General features: G+C 47.4%; 1 protein-coding gene across 1 annotated transcript in view; it reads right to left on the bottom strand.

The window, feature by feature from the left end:
- Positions 1-2,038: 2,038 nt before the first annotated feature.
- Positions 2,039-20,769, bottom strand: part of GALNT13 (polypeptide N-acetylgalactosaminyltransferase 13) — a 93,299-nt gene continuing 74,568 nt past the window's right edge. Inside the window, exons 11-13 of the mRNA XM_068407408.1 lie at positions 18,137-18,235; positions 14,325-14,459; positions 2,039-3,657 (exon numbers count right to left, since the gene is read on the bottom strand). Of these exons, the coding sequence (XP_068263509.1) occupies positions 3,517-3,657; positions 14,325-14,459; positions 18,137-18,235 (375 nt within the window). The 3' untranslated portion in view covers positions 2,039-3,516. The remainder of the gene's footprint in view (positions 3,658-14,324; positions 14,460-18,136; positions 18,236-20,769) is intronic.

Here is a 20,769-nt window from a genome sequence, read left to right as displayed (position 1 = left end):
GTACATCCAAATGTACACCAAGGCGTGCTTTCCTTCTGCTGCCTCCCTGGCTCTGCTCCATCAAAGGTCCAGGGTCAAGCAAGGGAATCCCATGAGCAGCCCTCAATCACCAAGCTGTGGCACTACCAAGGCTGGTTAGTGCTCCTGCAGCTTATCAGCTGTCCTAGAAGGTCCCAAGGTGAAAGGCACCGTGGTGCAAGTCACACGCAGAAGGATGCTAAGATGTGGTCCTTAAACTTTAATTCACAGGTTAATGTAAAAATAATTAATGGTAATTAATGGTACTGCGGGTGCAGAGGGGAAGCCAGTGCTTGAGGAGCAGGCTGAGCTGATGGCAAAGAAAATGATTCAGCTAATTATTTCTGACCTGAATTCACAGCAACAGTCCCCAAACTTGTGTCGCCCAGTCCCACTGGCTCGCAAGGTGCCTGAAGATGGATTTTAGGGCAGATCCTACCTTCTTGACTCTGAAAAAGTACTTGGTGGTGCCCAGGCACGAGGTTTGTCCTCAACCCATGGTGACACCCTGCAGGGCTTCGTCCGGGGGAGTTTGGCTCTGTAAAACCCTAAAACGACCTCAGAAGAAGACGTAAACACACGTACAGCTTTTAAGGACAATGAGGTGTGGGTTGTTTCCGTCACTGTAATTTTAGCTCTATAACCAGTCCTAGTTATTAACATTTCTGAGAAATGATAAAAACAAAGCACCTCTACGTCTGCATTCATTACTCACAAATGGATTATTTTATGATTCATTTAAATGATTCACATACTATAATTAACATGAGCTCTACAGTTAATTGCATCTTTGCAAAATAGTTTAATAATCAGAGTAGGAACCTGACAGTCGCTTTTTTAACCGCACGTACGCGATGGATGTTTTATATAAACCGCAGCTCATCACACACAAACACACGTTTCTCTGAAGACAACCTGAAGAGGGTAAACCTTGACAAAAAGGGTTTAATTTTTTTTCTCTGTAGTCGCATGGGCAAGGACATCACCTTGTTAAATGAGATATTGCCCAGCAGCTCTTCTGTGCATTAGCTGATTGAAGTGCACTGTAGCAGCGTGAAGGATGAATTATACAACTCCTCTAATCCGCTCTGTGATTCTAAAACTGTTGTTATAAAAAAATCTTTACCATCTTTACTGTTATAATTTCTTTCTCAGTTACTTGGAGATAACACAGACGAAGGCTACATAATCCTTGTTTTTAAAATATTCTCCCTCCCCCCTTCTCACCAGAACTTACCCAGCCGCTTCGGGATTCAAGATGCGACGTGAAAAACCAAAATTCTCCAACCACCAAAACAAGACTAAAGCTCCGTTATCGACATCAGGTATTATCCCAGAGTCAATGAGGTTGGAAGAGCCCTCTGGGATCATCGAGTCCAACCATTGCCCTGACACCACCATGGCAACTAGACCAGGGCACTAAGTGCCATGTCCAGGCTTTTCTTAAACCCCTCCAGAGATGGTGACTCCACCACCTCCCTGGGCAGCCCCTTCCAATGGCTAATGACCCTTGCTGAGAAGAAATGCTTCCTAATGGCCAACCTGACCCTCCCCTGGCCAAGCTTGAGGCTGTGTCCTCTTGTCCTATCACTAGTTGCCTGGGAGAAGAGGCCGACTCCCACTGCGCTACAACCTCCCTTCAGGTAGTTGTAGACTGCACTAAGGTCACCTCTGAGCCTCCTCTTCTCCAGGCTAAACACCCCCAGCTCCCTCAGCCGTTCCTCGTAGGTCAGACCCTCCAGACCCTTCACCAGCTTGGTCGCCCTCCTCTGGACTCGCTGAGTGAAGAATGAAGAAACAATTATTAATTTTTTTCTGCATGGAGACTCATGTTTAAATTTGATTACAGTCTTCTGTTTTGCTGTCTTTTAAGCCACAGCGTGTACTTTTGTGGCAGTTTGAAGATGAGAACTGGACGTGTTTGACCCCACTTTGAGCAGGGAGGCTGGACTAGAGCTTCCAGCCTGAGTCAATCCGCGATACTCCAGCTCCCACGCATGCACAGCAATCACTTCTCCAATTTAACACCCTTCTATTTTTCGTTTAATGAGTATCAAGAAAATACGAATGCTCTATAAATTTATAACACGTACATATATGACTCTATTAATCCATAACAACCAGAGCATTATACAGAAAATATTGTAATTTTTAATTAATGACCCAGTGCATAAACAGACCTTTTGAGGAACTGTGGCTGAAACGATGGGAAACCATTTCACCACCTACCCGTGCTGCACCACGCTGTGGTTGCACACTGTGATTTAGGTCTTTTGAACCCTCGAGGCAACGGGACGTTACAGACTAGTGCTGAACACCCAGCCCAGCCCGGCACGCAATTTTGGGGTCACCAAAGGAAACGTCACCTGTATGTCTAGGACCCTCCTGACCCTAGGTCACGCCTCCGACGCGACCCCGTGCCATCAGCACATCTTTAATAACCACGCTAACAAAATTATTAAGCCACAAAAATATTAAAAATATAAATAAGCATCTGTCGTCGCTATCGAAGCAAGAACACCTGGAGGCAGAACTCAGAGTCAACCCAGTTCCATCCTCTGGGCGTAGGGGGTCCAGGGATGAGGCCCTCTCTGTGTCTCACGCAGGGATATGCTGAGGGGTAGCAGTGAGGGATCGAGGTCAGAGCGACCCAGTGGTCTCAGAGGGCCAGTTTGTGGTGCCTCCATCTGCAACCCCCCTTGCAGCTCCCCAGGGCTCAGCCCCAGCCATTTCTCTCCCCGCTGCAGAGGACAGTTCAATCTGCACTGCTCTGAGTTACCCCCGTGTGTCACCTCTTCTCATTGTTCCACGTCTTTTGCTGTTGCCTCATTTATTTAATTTCCATTTCTGAGTACAGTCGTTGCTCTGTTCTGCTGCTTCTCCGGACGCTGGAGCTCATTTTCCTCCCGGACAAACCACAAAGCTTTCGCTCTGTCTGGAGACTTTGCTGCCCAGTATGGTTCTTCTCCGAGTCCCACTCGACACAAGAGCACAGCAAACATTCCCACCACGCTGCCAAGAGCAGCACCAACACACCCAGCTCAGGAGACGCCTGCCAGGACGGCTCCCAGTACCAGTTCGTGTCATAAGGCATTTTATACTGGGTCACTTCTCCATAGTGGTGTGAGACACACAGAAAACACCCTCCATCCCCACCTCTTTGATGTAGGGTTCGTAGAGGTTTCTCTGGAACCATTTTTGAACACGTTTGTGTGGATAACAGCACATGTTCTGACATTTATAGGCTCAGAGGAGCTTCTTTTGAGCAGTCACAGGTTTCGAAGGGGCACATGGAGACCCACCACATCAAGGAAACCTCCCCGTGGCTTTGCTCTGACAGCTGGGTTTTGGAGAGGGCTTCAGGACCGCTGGCCTCAGCAAGGAAGAGGAGAAGGAGGAGGAGGAGGAGGACGAGGAGGAGGAGGAGGAGGAGGAGGAGGAGGAGGAGGAGGAGGAGGAGGAGGAGATCCCAGCCGAGGCAGCGGGTCTGTGCCAGCTTCAGGCACCCAGGGTCATGTTGCGCAGCAGCCACTGCTGGGAACGGCTGTCACCGCACTCCCTCATGGTGGGAACCATCTTGTCCTCCTCCGACGGCTCGTCCAGACACTGGTTGCTGTTGATGTGCCTCAGGGTGAGCTTCTGCAATAGAGAAGGGTAAGAGCTGCAGCATGGTAATTACTGCTGAGTAACACTAATTGCATTTTTGGTCTCGTTTCAGCATTATTCTAGTCACTACACAAGCCACGAGACAGGTACTCAGCCCTGGCTACCACTCATACGGCTCTACAACACCTCTACCACCCTACGTGCTGCTCCACGGGGTGCCCAGCTCACCTCCTCGCACGTGACCAGGCAACCCAGGGAGCGAGAGCCTCTGCTGAACCCAGCAACAAACGAAGGCAACAGAAAAACACAAAATAAGGGCAAGGAAATATTATTTCAAAGCAACAGAACTTTGGATTAAGGAGTTTAGACTCCAGCAACCTGAACATGTGCGTATCAGAGCAGTGGAAATACGTTTGCTAACCCAGCACGGGCGCCCATCTCCTGCCGTGAGACCAAGGGCCGCGCTGGGTGCTGGGGCAGAGGCAGCCGTTGGGTACGGGCTGCTGCTGCTGTGGGACACGTCCTGCTCCCCCTCTGCTCCCCCATGGCGCTGATGGGCTCTGCCCTGCCGCTGCTTTTAAAGTTAGTCATGCAACCTACACAGGTAGTTTGGAAATCATAGAATCACAGACTGGTTTGGGTTGGAAGGGACCTTAAAGCCCATCCAGTTCCAACCCCCTGCCACAGGCAGGGACACCTTCCACCAGACCAGGTTGCTCCAAGCCCCATCCAACCTGCCCTTGAACACTGCCAGGGAGGGGGCAGCCACAGCTTCTCTGGGCAACCTGGGCCAGGGTCTCACCACCCTCACAGCAAAGAATTTCTTCCTCATATCTCATCTCAATCTCCCCTCTTTCAGTTTAAAACCGTTCCCCCTCATCCTGTCACTCCACACCCTTGTAAAAAGCCCCTCTCCAGCTTTCCTGTAGACCCTTCAGGCACTGGAAGGTGCTAGAAGGTCTCCCTGGAGCCTTCTCTTCTCCAGGCTGAACAGCCCCAGCTCTCTCAGCCTGTCTCCACAGCAGAGGGGCTCCAGCCCTCTGAGCATCTCCGTGGCCTCCTCTGGACTCGCTCCAACAGCTCCATGTCCTTCTTCTGTTGGGCCCCAGAGCTGGACGCAGCACTGCAGGGGGGGTCTCCCGAGAGCGGAGCAGAGGGGCAGAATCCCCTCCCTCGCCCTGCTGGCCACGCTGCTGGGGATGCAGCCCAGGACACCGTTGGCTTTCTGGGCTGCCAGCGCACGGTGCCGGCTCATGGTGAGCTTCTCGTCACCCATCGCCCCCAAGTCCTTCTCCTCAGGGCTGCTCTCCATCCATTCTCTGCCCAGCCTGTGTTTGTGCTTGGAATTGCCCCGACCCACGTGCAGGACCTTGCACTTGGCCTTGTTGAACTCCAGGCGGTTCACACAGGCCCAGCTCTCCAGCCTGTCAAGGTCCCTCTGGATGGCAATGCTCCAGGCAAAATGCCTCAGGTAAAGAGGTCAAACAAGGTCTGAGCTGTTGTACAGCAGCTCCACAGGGATTACAACCCTGCCCCAGCAAGAACAACCACGGGAAGAGGTGATTTCAGGACTGCAGCCTTGTTTGCAGATCCTCTGCTGAAGCAGAGACCGATTTTATGCCAAACACCACAGAAAGGGTCAAACAGGGGCACAAGGGTGGGCGGCACAACCCCCATGTCCAGTCTTTTCTTAAACCCCTCCAGAGATGGTGACTCCACCACCTCCCTGGGCAGCCCCTTCCAATGGCTAATGACCCTTGCTGAGAAGAAATGCTTCCTCATGGCCAACCTGACCCTCCCCTGGTGAAGCTTGAGGCTGTGTCCTCTTGTCCTAGCGCTGGCTGCCTGGGAGAAGAGGCCGACTCCCACTGCGCTACAACCTCCCTTCAGGTAGTTGCAGACTGCTCTGTTGCCCTGTGTAATTTCACACTGCCCTCCATACCGGATTGCCACGTCGCATATTAACACTCCTAATTTGTACCACAAATATCCTTTGAACAGCTCGTCCCTAGAGATTCGCTCCTCAGTTTAAAACAAACTATTACACAATTCTCCAAGAAGAGCCTGTAGATATTATAACAAATCACCGAGGGGCCATTTGATATGCACTCAGTGATGAACAGAAGGCATTTTTCCCCTCTAATTACAAGAGGAAAGAATTAGTAGTGCTAACAGCAGTAGCTTGTTTACTAAATAGCACTGCTCAAAGCATCACTGATTCCTCACTTATATTGTTTTAAGTGCAATTAAGCTGCTATCATTTTCTACTATAACCACAAATGCAAACAAGTCTAAAAACGCTGCTGTTGCCTTCATCAGCTGTTCCCTTTTATTCAGCGCATAATTTCATGCTAGATTACCATATCATTGGGATTTTCAACCGTCTCATAAATTTTTTCTTTCTCTGTTCTATCATTATTTATGCTATTACAAAAAAAAGGCCTCGTTTGCTTGGAAAACAATTAATTACTAGGCAACATGATACTTACACAAGCCAGCCTACAATTTTTATTTTACTGCAACGTGCAGGGGTGCAGAGCGAGCTGTGTGGACACGCAGATGCACGGGAGCGAGCTCTGCAGCTTCTCGCATACCCAATATATGCAAATAACGGCTGTGATGGGTGAAGACACTAAATACGTCATGGCAAAACGATGGAGAGCAGATCCTTCACTCCAGCACTGCTCTGCTTTGGTGGGGTCATTATAAGGGAGGATGTAGTGAAGTGGGAGTCGGCCTCTTCTCCCGGGCAACCAGCGACAGCACAAGAGGACACAGCCTCAAGCTTGGCCAGGGGAGGGTCAGGTTGGACATTAGGAAGCATTTCTTCTCAGCAAGGGTCATCAGCCATTGGAAGGGGCTGCCCAGGGAGGTGGTGGAGTCACCATCTCTGGAGGGGTTTAAGAAAAGCCTGGCCATGGAACTTAGTGCCCTGGTCTAGTTGCCATGGTGGTGTCAGGGCAATGGTTGGACTCGATGAGCCCAGAGGGCTCTTCCAACCTGGTTGATTTTGTGGTATCAGCAATATCAGCAACTGCGGGAGTTCTCAGTTGTAAGAATCGACTCTTGTGAAACAAAGACACCAGCAAAATGTTGTTCCTAGCAGAAGAGGTGCTCAGAAAATGAAAAAAAAAAAGAAGTTTCTCGAAATAATAGCCTCTGCAAGGAGTGCTTGAGGAGGGCAGGACGTCCCCCACGCCTGTGGTAATCCTAATATCTCCAGGATTGAATTACTTAAAATTGGGAATTTTCAAAATGAACATTTCTGAAAAATATTATGCAATTGGCATTATTTATACATGTTGGAATAGGGACCAAATCTCCAGCTATCGCAAACAGGAATCATAGAATGGTTTGGGTTGGAAGGGACCTTAAAGACCATCCAGTTCCAACCCCCTACCACGGGCAGGGACACCTTCCACCAGACCAGGTTGCTCCAAGCCCCATCCAACCTGCCCTTGAACACTGCCAGGGAGGGGGCAGCCACGGCTTCTCTTAATTCTTCTTCTTAATGACCACGTTGACACCAATAGATCATGAAGGTAGCTCAAGACAGTTGAATTAATCTAAAATTAGTTCTAACTAATCATAACTAACCCTAAACATACATGACATTACACAACTATACACTCATCTGAGAGAACACGAAAGGAACGCAGCTCAGTTGAACAGGTAGAGAACAGAGAAGCGTTTTTCTGGGAATAGCTTAAACCATGACGTGTTATATTTGCTTTTGAATACCAACCTCCAACCGTCTGTTAAAGGAAATAGTCAGTGGGGCTGTAAAAAATGTTTCTAAAGACTTCCAGCCTCGTGTAGTTCCTTAGCATCCACGTTTGCGCGGGGCTGCCATTGCAAGCCTCCACGGTGGGCCCGTGGGTGCCATCCTCTATCCTGCTCAGAGTCAGGCACGACTGGGTGATGACATGAAGAAATGTGTGGGTCTGCACGACAGAAAAACGGTGAAAGTAAACAAAACCAGGCAAGGGAGAGACAAACAAAGGAAAAAGCAAGAGACTCTTTGACTAGACACCCACAGCAGCGAGCCAGGTGGAGCTAGGAGCACTCTTAGAGGGATTACTAAGGGATAATTGTGCCTGGGAACACTCTGGTGTCACACCGTAGGCAAATGGCTTTAGCGTACACACACACAAACAGGCATATGCATGAAGCAAGCTTTAGCCCCACAAAAAACCGTTCTTACTGCTCTGCTCTGAGGGCCCAGCCCACCTGAGACTCATTCACTTTGCATTCTGAGAGCTGCGCCTGCCTCCGAATCCTCCCCCACGTCGTCTCGCTGCAGTCGTGATTTCCCATTGCACAGCAGGATCTGGGCAGGGCTGACGTTGCTACTGCAGTAACACGCTGCACTAACCACCCTGAAGCCTACTCAAGCATTACTAATTTAAAAATGTAATGAATTAAACATTTGCATATAAGGAGGCTGCGCAGCCTGGGGATGCTCCTCCCGCATCCCGGCCCCGGCTGCTGCCCCCTCGCCCCTCTCCTGCTCCCTGCTTTTGGTTAGGAAGGGGAAAAAGTAACCTACAAATAAAGAGGCCACTAAAAACATCCAGAATAAATGTCCTTATAATGTCACTTTGAGTAACCAGCGCACACATCAACGCTTGGGTTTGTTTCATTTGTATTATTGCTTCATGTTCACTTCTATCTATTATTCTTTTAAGGGAAAGCAGAGGTACATAAATAAATTACTTTGAAATGTAACGATCTCTCTATGGCATGTTTATATTATATTAAATGCCTAAATTTAGTGTATTCTTCACATGGCTATAAATAGTGCTGAGCATTATCGTGGTAGTCTGACCAGCCTCTCTTCTCTGGCACATGAGACAGCAAGTTTAACTCATGTACACCAGCCATGCTGCACTGGCTTTAGCAAACCTACAGTAATCGAAGCAGGAGAGCATTTGTCCCCTTCACACAATTTATTAAACATCACCTTCTAAGGAGGTAATAAAAAAACCTGCACTGTTTTCCCTATTCATTTTTGTCCTTTCAAATCCATAGTAATAAGATCACAATTTATAGGGATATTCAAAATATTCGCCATAATCTCTTATGGGAGAAGTTAGTTTGATTCCACCAAGTGCAGCTGGTCCCATAACTTTAAGAAGAGAAAGAGTCACAAGGTCCGTAGGAAGGACCTTGGAAGGACGCAGACCAGCAGATGTGACACTGATGATGCAATGTGTCCTCACATTGTTTGTGAACAGAATGCACCAGCATCCTCCCACATCAGCACCCACCTTCCATCACAGACCCACAGAATGGTTAAGGGTTGGAAGGCACCTCTGGAGATCATCAACTCCAACCCTGGCCAAAGCAGGGTCACCCAGAGCACGTTGCACAGGGTCGTGGTCCAGGTGGGTTTGAATATCTCCAGAGAAGGAGACTCCCCCCCTCCCTGGGCAGCCTGTGCCAGGGCTCTGGCACCCTCACACCAAAGAAGTTCCTCCTCGTATTCAGATGGAAGGGCACTAGGTCGCTGCGGTGTCACACAGCACGGTAGGGAAGCGAGGGATGAGCTCTGCTAGGGTTTGCTACAGGAGGGGAAGCCGTTACCCAACTTACCTCGAAGCTATACTCCCATTTACCAGCATACTGACAGGAAGGGGGAAAAAAAAAATAGGAAATTGGAGTCAAACAGTGACTCAAGAAACATTTTTGTGCAGACCCTCATCTCTCCGTGAAGGCAAACCCAGCAGCTTTGCACAGACACCGTGTTTAGTGACAACAGTAATAACGCAAGATAAATCCTGGTGTCAATATTCATGCATGAGGAAATGAAAGTGTTTCCTACCAGATGTGACATATTTACAGCATCATTTTTTTCCTGAGATCACTCGCGTGTGTTACACATCATGAGATGTCACCACGCTGTATGTGCTGAAATCACAGAATCCCAGAATCAATGAGGTTGGCAGAGCCCTCTGGGATCATCGAGTCCAACCATTGCCCTGACACCACCATGGCAACTAGACCAGGGCACTAAGTGCCATGTCCAGGCTTTTCTTAAACCCCTCCAGAGATGGGGACTCCACCACCTCCCTGGGCAGCCCCTTCCAATGGCTAATGACCCTTGCTGAGAAGAAATGCTTCCTCATGTCCAACCTGAACCTCCCCTGGCCAAGCTCGAGGCTGTGTCCTCTTGTCCTATCACTGGTTGCCTGGGAGAAGAGGCCGACTCCCACCCCGCTACAACCTCCCTCCAGGTAGTTGTAGACTGCACTAAGGTCACCTCTGAGCCTCCTCTTCTCCAGGCTAAACACCCCCAGCTCCCTCAGCCGTTCCTCACAGGTCAGACCCTCCAGACCCTTCACCAGCTTGGTCGCCCTCCTCTGGACTCGCTCCAACACCTCAACATCCTTCTTGAAGTGCGGGGCCCAGAACTGGACACAGGACTCAAACGTGCCTGGATGTCCCTGGGCGACACAGCAGGAATCACCAGGGACGTGAGCACAAACCTGGACATGCTCTCACGCCTTCCAGCCTCAGCCTGATGGGTCTGTTTGGCAGCCAGGCACCAGCTGTATGTAACTCCTGCAAAAATATCTCCCCCAACACCAGGGGAAAACAAACAAACAACTACTCAGCAAAACCAGGTTCCATCAGACGAGCAGGATCAGGCGCTGATGGAGCAGCTCTGGCTCCAGCCCATCCTAACTCCCAGATTTTTTTCTACTGATCCGCCGCCTCGTTTCCCACCCTCGTTCCAAAGCAAAGAGCATTTATGCATTATAAATATCTTATAAAGCACATGTTGATAGGAAGCCTTTGGAAGCTGGGAAATTATGACTTGGCAGGTCCCATGGACAGAGCTGATTGATAGGGCTGCCCTTGCAAGGTAATGGGCAGCTTGAGACAGGGCCAGGAATCTTAATGTGCTGCTCAAGAAGTGGGAAAGACGAGCATTAAAATTCAATGATGGAAGGAAATGGATTAAAAAAAAATAAAAAAAAAAAAGGAAAAAAAATTCCTGGCAAGATGTAAAAACATTCAGAAAAAAAATGTTTAAAAATGCTGTGTACTACTGCTGCCTGAGTGATAAAAGCCATTTAGCATCAGAAATGGAGAGGGCTGCCCAGAGGAGGGGACCCTGCTTGGAAACAGCTCCTCCGGGTGATCCGCAGGCTGAGGCTCGTTGCTGCTGTTGCTCCTGGTGACAGCGGGTTTCTTTATTTAGCGTTCCCTTAAATCCAGAGTACACCATTGACACTTTGTGCTATAAGGGCTTCTTTTTAAATTATAAATATAATATCAATATTGGGCTCTCTTTTTTTCTTCTGTACATAATATCTAAAGTAATTTGTCCTATTGGGTTAAGAAAAAAAGATGCAGCTCGGTGAAAAACACCTTGTAGGAAACAGCAATGGAATAAAAGGTGGAGGCAACGTGTGGGGTCGGAGCCAGCAGCCCCAGAGCCTGGCGTGCTTTAGCCGAGATGAAACACAGACTTATGGAAGAGCCCTCAGGGATCATCGAGTCCAACCATTGCCCTGACACCACCATGGCAACTAGACCAGGGCACTAAGTGCCATGTCCAGTCTTTTCTTAAACCCCTCCAGAGATGGTGACTCCACCACCTCCCTGGGCAGCCCCTTCCAATGGCTAATGACCCTTGCTGAGAAGAAATGCTTCCTAATGTCCAACCTGAACCTCCTCTGGCCAAGCTTGAGGCTGTGTCCTCTTGTCCTAGCGCTAGTTGCCCGGGAGAAGAGGCCAACTCCAACTTCACTACAACCTCCCTTCAGGTAGTTGTAGACCACCTGAACTTTCTTCAAGGTGAGAGCAATCATTTGGGAACTATGACGTTCCCTTCCATGATATGGGATTCATCTGCCTGCTTTCATCTTTAAAACTACATCCTTCTCTTCAGTGACGGTTTTCAGTGACACAACCTGTGGCAATCTGCTAATATTTAGTATCTCCTCAGTCACAACTGCTTTAGCTTAATAAAAAAAGTATTTAAACTCAGTTCTGGGGTGTTTTGGGTTAAAAGCTTTTAGCACACACTTAGGGTATGAGAAAATGAGAAAGGGGCTTTTTGAATAGTCTCCTTCAAACCAATTAAACCTGTTACTCTCAAAAATATGTACAAAAACACTTGATATTTACCTTTCTTATCACCACAAAATCTTCTCATCTTGTTTATTTGTGACAAAATAGAAATGCTGGGAATATCTAAGAGAACTGTAATTATTAAGGTATAAATTCATGGGAAAGACTTTCTGTGATTTTATAATATATTATACCTTTAAATACCATAATTTAAACTAAACCAGAACAGCACAGAAAATTTAATAACAGTATGTAAATCAAAGGAAATTATCTGAAGATCTCTACTGGGAAATCCCTGTTTATGATTATTTGCACTTCTTGTACCTCCAGATGTGGCTGCTCCTGCAGCACTCGTACTGAGGGTCCATCAATACATAATAAATGTATTATAAACACCAATACTGGCATCAATGGGAATTTGCAAGCTGAAGTCTGAATGTTCAGGGTAAAATTGTTAGCAAAAATATTCTTGTCAATAAATAGAAAGGTGCATAATACAATGGGCTGTGTTTTGTACATAGGACAGACAGCAAACCCGTTCTCTCGGAGATCCCTTATATAAAATAAAGGGTGTATTTCTTTTTTGTGAGCTCCATCTAACGGCTGGTTTTGTTTTTACACAGCTACACAGAAATTTTCCATAACATTTTTTCAATATTCAGAATTTATCCTTTAAGGTATTGACAAAATAAACTGAAATACTCCAGTTTAAGAGACTGAAAAGCTGATATTTTAAGGTGTTCTCGTTTAAAACAGAACCGGGCACACCGGTGGGCTAAGGCTCTGCTGCTGTGCTACAAACTGGAGCGAAAGCGTGTGCTGCACCAAGGGGTGTGAGACCAGTGAGACCCTCCTGACCCCTCCAAACAAAACCAAAAAGCCACCCCGGCCCCATGCAGGGCCCTGCCTGGATTTGCTCGGGGGAACTGCGAGCAAGGAGGCACTGACCCCCCGCACAGGGGAGACGTTTAATTTCCTACGGAGACGGATCAGGAACCTGTGACACTGACTCCACGTCCTCGGCCACAATCTAAAACTGATGAAAAATCAATTATCACAGAATCACTGAGGTTGGCAGAGCCCTCTGGGATCATCGAGTCCAACCATTGCCCTGACACCACCATGGCAACTAGACCAGGGCACTAAGTGCCATGGCCAGGCTTTTCTTAAACCCCTCCAGAGATGGTGACTCCACCACCTCCCTGGGCAGCCCCTTCCAATGCCTAATGACCCTTGATGAGAAGAAATGCTTCCTGATGTCCAACCTGACCCTCCCCTGGCCAAGCTTGAGGCTGTGTCCTCTTGTCCTAGCGCTGGTTGCCTGGGAGATTATTATGTGCCCAGTTATCTGCTTGCAGGAATGAAACGAAGGATATAAGATCTTAAATCTCATGTGTTACTTGCAGGCATGAACATCCTCAACAATGCCTAAAAATATCAAAATATTCATGCATTTTGTGTAAGAAGAAAAATAGTTGCCTTTATTAAAGAGAAAACTGGTTTAAGTTCAAATGTTAAACTCAAGAATGTATGAAAAGTTACCAAATAAATTGCACCTCAACGCAAGTATCGTCGCTTTCCTGCTTGGCAGGTCGATGTTATGCAACAGCAGGTTTGTACGAGTTTTTTCATATCATAACATGTAAGAAAGATCCTGTCTCGAAGAAAATATTAATACCTTTGCGTGAATTCCACCGTGCAGAACTGCACATTCACATTTCAAAGCAAAAGCTTAAAATGAGTGTTTGCATTTTCATCTGCTGTTTCCTGTCTCATTTAAAAAGAACAACTATTCGGCTATAAAATACTGAGATATTTACACATATTTTGCATTAATTTCACAAGCTCTCCTTACGCCACAGAATTTCTTCAAACTGCACTCTCTGAAAACCCAGAAGCAGCCACCTCCCATCCCATGGTAGAGTCAAACTAAACACATGACTGGGATATGGAAAATGATTAAACACAATTTAAATCCAGAGTTAATAATCTTTAAGAGCCAGCAAGAATGAACTGGAAAAACTGTAACTGGAAAATAAATAAATCTTGTTTTCATCATAGAATCACAGACTGGTTTGGGTTGGAAGGGACCTTAAAGCCCATCCAGTTCCAACCCCCTGCCATGGGCAGGGACACCTTCCACCAGACCAGGTTGCTCCCAGCCCCATCCAACCTGGCCTTGAACACTGCCAGGGAGGGGGCAGCCACAGCTGCTCTGGGCAACCTGGGCCAGGCTCTCACCACCCTCACAGCAAAGAATTGCTTCCTAATATCTCATCTCAATCTCCCCTCTTTCAGTTTAAAACCGTTCCCCCTCGTCCCATCACTCCATGCCCTTGTAAAAAGCCCCTCTCCCCTCTTCATTTAGATAAAAAATGCAGAATACTTCTTTAAGTTGGTAAGAACGTGAGGCAACGGCAGCTACTAGAAATGAGCATTTTTAAACAACAATTGACTTTTTCACTCCTCTAAAAATATAATTTTGTGGAAACACAATGTAAAACCCGGCAGTCAGCTGAATGACTCCACACTCCTGAGTCCGTGCCACAGCACACCACCTCACCCAGCTCCCTCTCCCCGTGACACGGCCCTACTCCACCAAGACCCAACTTGGGTACCTCGGCATCGTACTCCCAGAGCTGGTTCCCCCTCATGTGGTGGCACTTCAGCATGATGACGGGGCCGTTCAGCCTCGAGACGTCCAGGCACAAGTCGTCTGTGCGGATCTCTTTGTCAGCAGTGTAAGAAAACACCTGTAAAGAGAAAACGATGGCAGGGACAAAGAATTAGCAGAAGTCCTCCCGACTGCCCATTCAGAATATACAATTTTCACTCCAGTGGAGCAGAACTACTTTCTCCCCCAAACATTGAGGTGATGGTGCCTTGGATTTCACGAGAGTTTCATGCACGTTTCTCCACGTGAACGTCTGTTGTACGTAAGAGAAGGAATATCATGTTTAGGAAAACAAATGTCATGGAAATGTTGGAGCGAGTCCAGAGGAGGGCGACCAAGCTGGTGAAGGGTCTGGAGGGTCTGACCTGCGAGGAACAGCTGAGGGAGCTGGGGGTGTTTAGCCTGGAGAAGAGGAGGCTCAGAGGTGACCTTAGTGCAGTCTACAACTACCTGAAGGGAGGTTGTAGTGAAGTGGGAGTCGGCCTCTTCTCCCAGGCAACCAGTGATAGGACAAGAGGACACAGCCTCAAGCTTGGCCAGGGGAGGGTCAGGTTGGCCATTAGGAAGCATTTCTTCTCAGCAAGGGTCATTAGCCATTGGAAGGGGCTGCCCAGGGAGGTGGTGGAGTCACCATCTCTGGAGGGGTTGAAGAAAAGCCTGGACATGGCACTTAGTGCCCTGGTCTAGTTGCCATGGTGGTGTCAGGGCAATGGTTGGACTCGATGAGCCCAGAGGGCTCTTCCAACCTCATTGATTCTGTGATATTAGAATAATGTTCAGCCACCAACCTACTATAATTACTATTCAACAAGAAAAAATCTGTGGGGGCTTTGGTTTTTCTTTTAAACATCTTCAGTCACAAATCACTGTTATTGATTTATCATTGTTAAGAGATTTATCCATTACCATTCACCCTGCAGCAACTCTAACTTTAATTTTCTACTAATATGTGTTGTTTTTTTACAGTAAACAAATTTGCATCAGCCATTTTCTTCCAGCCTGAGGGACAGGTTTTTAGCCTCAGAGAGATGTTTTCTTGTCTGTTTTATAGAAAGTAAATACTTATATTACGAAATGTATTTCCATTTGCATATTTCTTTTTCCTCTCATCTCTGATAACTGCAACAAACTGCTCCACTATATCTTTCAAAAGAATAAGTGATGTCTGAATTAACAAGTAGAGAAGATGGGTTTGAAAAACATGATTAGGAAAGAAAAATGAATGCTCATTAAAACGATGTAAAATTATCAGGCTAGCATTTCGTTACCATCCATATTAATTATAGATATTATTACATTAATGTCATATAAAAATAGAGGGTGAGGAACAACACGTTGCATTTTATAGCTAATTAAATAGTATATTTCACGCCATACATTCCAGTGCAAGACAGGAAAGGACTCCCCGAGCAGGAGCCCAGCCTTCACTTGAAGGAGACACTTCATAGAATGACAAAATACAAAATATTCTCCCAACTGACGCAGCACTTTTCCATACAGACACAAAGAGAGACTGTCACTCGCTTCTGCTTTTTGTGGAGCTGATCAAAACAAAAAGGAACAGAGTATTTTCCACCAACACCTTGTCTTTCATACTTCTGGTACAGACAGATTCCTTGCCTATACAGAGTAGCAGGTTTTTTGTAGGAGTTAATATATTTTGTATTTATTTTTGTTAATAACCTTTATTACTGCATTTCCACACAGCAGGTTTAGAGGAGGCTCAGAGGTGACCTTAGTGCAGTCTACAACTACCTGAAGGGAGGTTGTAGCGCAGCGGGAGTCGACCTCTTCTCCCAGGCAACCAGCGATAGGACAAGAGGACACAGCCTCAAGCTTGGCCAGGGGAGGTTCAGGTTGGACATTAGGAAGCATTTCTTCTCAGCAAGGGTCATCAGCCATTGGAAGGGGCTGCCCAGGGAGGTGGTGGAGTCCCCATCTCTGGAGGGGTTTAAGAAAAGCCTGGCCATGGCACTTAGTGCCCTGGTCTGGTTGACATGGTGGTGTCAGGGCAACGGTTGGACTCGATGAGCCCAGAGGGCTCTTCCAACCTGATTGATTCTGTGTGATTTTCAAGATCACTAATAGTCACCAGGTCGTAACCGAGTTAGGATAATCTGAAATATCCACACCAACCTAACAACAAATCCTCCAGTTTTATACTCTGGAAACAATCCTCGCATGAAGGGCCGCAGGTAATGTACTTCATTTTTCTTAATTTTTTAAAGAAATTCATATTTTTAGAATCTCATTATCCTTAGGTCCTTTAAGACACTTCAATAGCTATGAGATATTTGCCCCTGCCTCAAGCTGGATCGTGCCCATGCATCTTGCTCGGCTCCAACGAGCTCGGTTTTATTCCTGCTTCATTTTCATTCTGCAGCAGTTTCATTCCTCAGCTATTTCTGTAACCATACAGCCCCCCCCTCCCCACCCCCAGCATTTACATGTCTTAGCTCTCTTCTAATTTCTCATTAGAACGGAATTTAATAAAGATAACTTTTAATGGGAGTTGTGTGTGAGCACAGAAGGATGACTAATGCTCTGCGTGTAGGGCAGGTGCTCCCAGCAAAGCCTCCGCTCGATGACAGATACTGCTCTTGGCTCCTGCAGACTCTTCATTCTGCAGGTGGTTTCTGGCTGATGCCAGAGGTATAAAGGAGACTGAGGCCAAAATTTCTTCAGGTTTGGAAAATCTTGGCTTAGGAAGGCTCAGAGAGAATGGTCATATTTATTAGCAGTTCAGGTTTCTATAGGATATATGGTCCATACACACATTTACAACCCATCTGTCTTTATCTCAGAGCCTTACAGTCCTCCTAACCCCACACCTGGTACTTCAGAGGGACTGAGGGTTTGGAGATGTGACAGGCATCTAGGATCTTTCTCCTCTTTCAACAAAAAGAGAGCGGCCTTCCCAACGCGTACAGAAAGAAGGGGAAACACGCCGAACACCCAAGGTGTACAGAGAATCTCCAACCTTGACCATACACAGTCTTATTAAAATGCCAACACTCCCATCTCCTCGGGCAAGTTTAGAAAGATGGTGAAGTCTGGGACAAATATGATGCACGATCTTACTTCTCACACCACCATGGCAACTAGACCAGGGCACTAAGTGCCATGGCCAGGCTTTTCTTAAACCCCTCCAGAGATGGGGACTCCACCACCTCCCTGGGCAGCCCCTTCCAATGGCTAATGACCCTTGCTAAGAAGAAATGCTTCCTAATGTCCAACCTGAACCTCCCCTGGCCAAGCTTGAGGCTGTGTCCTCTTGTCCTATCGCTGGTTGCCTGGGAGAAGAGGCCGACTCCCACTTCACTACAACCTCCCTTCAGGTAGTTGTAGACTGCACTAAGGTCACCTCTGAGCCTCCTCTTCTCCAGGCTAAACACCCCCAGCTCCCTCAGCCGTTCCTCGCAGGTCAGACCCTTCACCAGCTTGGTCGCCCTCCTCTGGACTCACTCCAACACCTCAACATCTTTCTTGAAGTGCGGGGCCCAGAACTGGACACAGGATTCAAGGTGCGGCCTCACCAGTGCTGAGTACCCTCATTAAGATGTTTCCTAATTGCTGCTATTGGTTTTTACATGGAACCAATACGTCTATTTCTGAGCTGCATTAACTGAGAACATGCTCTGGGTGAATCCTCACCAGTTTTTCCTGACATCTGTTGTGCCTGTGGTTACACAGCAGCAGATTGAAGCAGTTATTGTACAAATAATACCTTTTTTCTTTTATTTTTTTTCATTTTACCTGATTTCCTCCCATGCCGTGGCAGTTGAAGATGCCCACTTTTTCATTTTCCTTGCGGCCCATGTTGTCTAAACACTGGTTGGTTTCCACATTCCTGATCTGAAGAAAGAAAGAGATGAAACGTTCCTTGAAAAAAAAAAAACGCCTGTAAATGTCATATTTGTGCAGAAAAAATTACATCACTGTAGGAGAAAGTACATTATCCGTGCATTCAGCTATAAGAATGTACTTTAACTTGCAATTTGTAAATATGTCACACTCTGAAAAGAAAATGGAAATAATTATGAAGAGTGTAATGAGGTTTTAAATTACATACTAAGTGTAAGTACGAACAGCATTCGAGGAGAACCTCATTCAATGCCCTGCGTGGTTTTGTTTAATGAATATAACACACTTGTACTTCTAAACAACGCACAGCTAACGGCGTGCCCGAGGTAAGCACGGGCTGACTCTGCTCCGAGAGAGAAACGCTGAGCACAAGCGGTGTCCAACAGCTGACTCCTGCAGAGCAGAGGCTGCTGGGCAGCTTTGTGACTAATTATGGGCTTTGGAAAAGTTTTATTTAAAAACTTTCCCCTCAGATTCAATCCGTCCTCGGAGCAGCACAGACACGCTGGCCCAGGTTGCCCAGAGCAGCTGTGGCTGCCCCCTCCCTGGCAGTGTTCAAGGGCAGGTTGGATGGGGCTTGGAGCAACCTGGGCTGGTGGAAGGTGTCCCTGCCCGTGGCAGGGGGTTGGAACTGGATGGGCTTTAAGGTCCCTCCCAACCCAAACCAGTCTGTGATTCTATGATCTCTTGGCACACTTGTACAAACATGCATCCCCCCTGCTCCTCCCCGCTCTCAGCAGCTCGGGGTGGTCTCCTTACTCATGTGTGCAAAGCAAAAGCACATCTCCATGTCCCTCGTTCCTTTGGTAAAACTCTTGTGAAACCCTCTGTCTTGCAATACTTCAGTGGCACTTCGTGCAACTCCAGTCCTCTGCAATTGCCCGTGCCATCCTCCGAGGCCCAATGGGCCCATGCACCGGTACAGGCTGGGGGTGACCTGCTGGAAACCAGCTCTGCAGGAAGGACCTGGGAGTTTTGGTGGACAACAAGTTCACCATGGGCCAACAATGTGCCCTTGAAGCCAGAAGGCCAATGGTGTCCTGGGGTGCGTGAGGAAGAGTGTGGCCAGCAGGTCAAGGGAGGTTCTCCTGCCCCTCTACACTGCCCTGGTGAGGCCACACCTGGAGTAACTGGGTCCAGCTCTGGGTCCCCCAGTTCAAGAAAGACAAGGAACTGCTGGAGAGAGTCCAGTGGAGGGGTACAGAGATGGGCAGAGGGCTGGAGCATCTCTGTGACAAGGAAAGGCTGAGGGAGCTGGGGCTGTTCAGCTGGAGAAGAGCAGACTGAGGGGGGATCTTATCAACACTTACAAATACCTTAGGGGTGGGTGTCAAGAGGAGGGGACCAGACTCTTCTCAGTGGTGCCCAGTGACAGGACAAGGGGCAATGGGCACAAGCTGACACATGGGAAGTTCCATCTGAATATGAGGAGGAACTTCTTTGGTGTGAGGGTGCCAGAGCCCTGGCACAGGCTGCCCAGGGAGGGGGGGAGTCTCCTTCTCTGGAGATATTCAAACCCGCCTGGACACGACCCTGTGCAACGTGCTCTGGGTGACCCTGCTTTGGCCAGGGGTTGGTCTGGATGATCTCCAGAGGCCCCTTCCAGCCCCAACCACTCTGTGGTTCTGTGGATCTGTAACAGGCAGGGCAGTCAATAGCCAGCCACCGCCACCAGCCTGGGCTTGACGCAGCAACACAAGTAAAATGAGATCTGATTAACGACGCTGGGGAAGAGTGGCCCAGCAAAGCTCACATGGTCGCTTCTTAATCTGCTCTGTGTTGTTAATCACACAGAAAGAAATCGCACCACCTTGTGCCGTTGAGTAATCTCAGAGGCAACTGAGATTAATCTCCCAACACTGTATGCTAGTGATGAGCTCAAATGGTACTCCGAGCTCCAACGGTAACCCCAGCCTTGTTTCTTAAATCACCTTTTTGTAGAAATAGTTTCAAGTATCTCCACGAGAAAGGTAATTTTATCTTTGCAATCCCTTGGTTCATTTTCTTCTCAGCAAGGGTCATTAGCCATTGGAAGGGGCTGCCCAGGGAGGTGGTGGAGTCCCCATCTCTGGAGGGGTTTAAGAAAAGCCTGGCCATGGCACTTAGTGCCCTGGTCTAGTTGCCATGGTGGTGTCAGGGCAATGGTTGGACTCGATGAGCCCAGAGGGCTCTTCCAACCTCATTGATTCTGTGATTCTGGGTGATTAAAACAGAGGACTAAAATAAAAGGTGACTTGAAAACTCACCTATGATTATTATGTCTTGAGTTTACAAAATAATTCTTGTCTTACACTTACTTTGTATTCACTTTCAGTGTAACATGATCAAAATGTAAGAGAGAATATTCAGTATTCACCACATTTTGCACATTTAATGTCCATTCTGAGGCATATTTTCATCCATCTAGGAAATTCAAATCTAATAAAGTCACTGTATATATGTTATGTTCTAACTGAATGGAAAATTTAGTTGCAAATAAAGGCTTGGCCACCTTCAGGGTCTGTGTATTAAGTGTACGATGAATA

The sequence above is a fragment of the Nyctibius grandis genome, chromosome 9, assembly GCF_013368605.1.
Source record: "Nyctibius grandis isolate bNycGra1 chromosome 9, bNycGra1.pri, whole genome shotgun sequence".
Classification (NCBI taxonomy): domain Eukaryota; kingdom Metazoa; phylum Chordata; class Aves; order Nyctibiiformes; family Nyctibiidae; genus Nyctibius; species Nyctibius grandis.
Note: the sequence above shows the minus strand (reverse complement) of the source record. Positions and strands in the feature narration are given on the sequence as shown.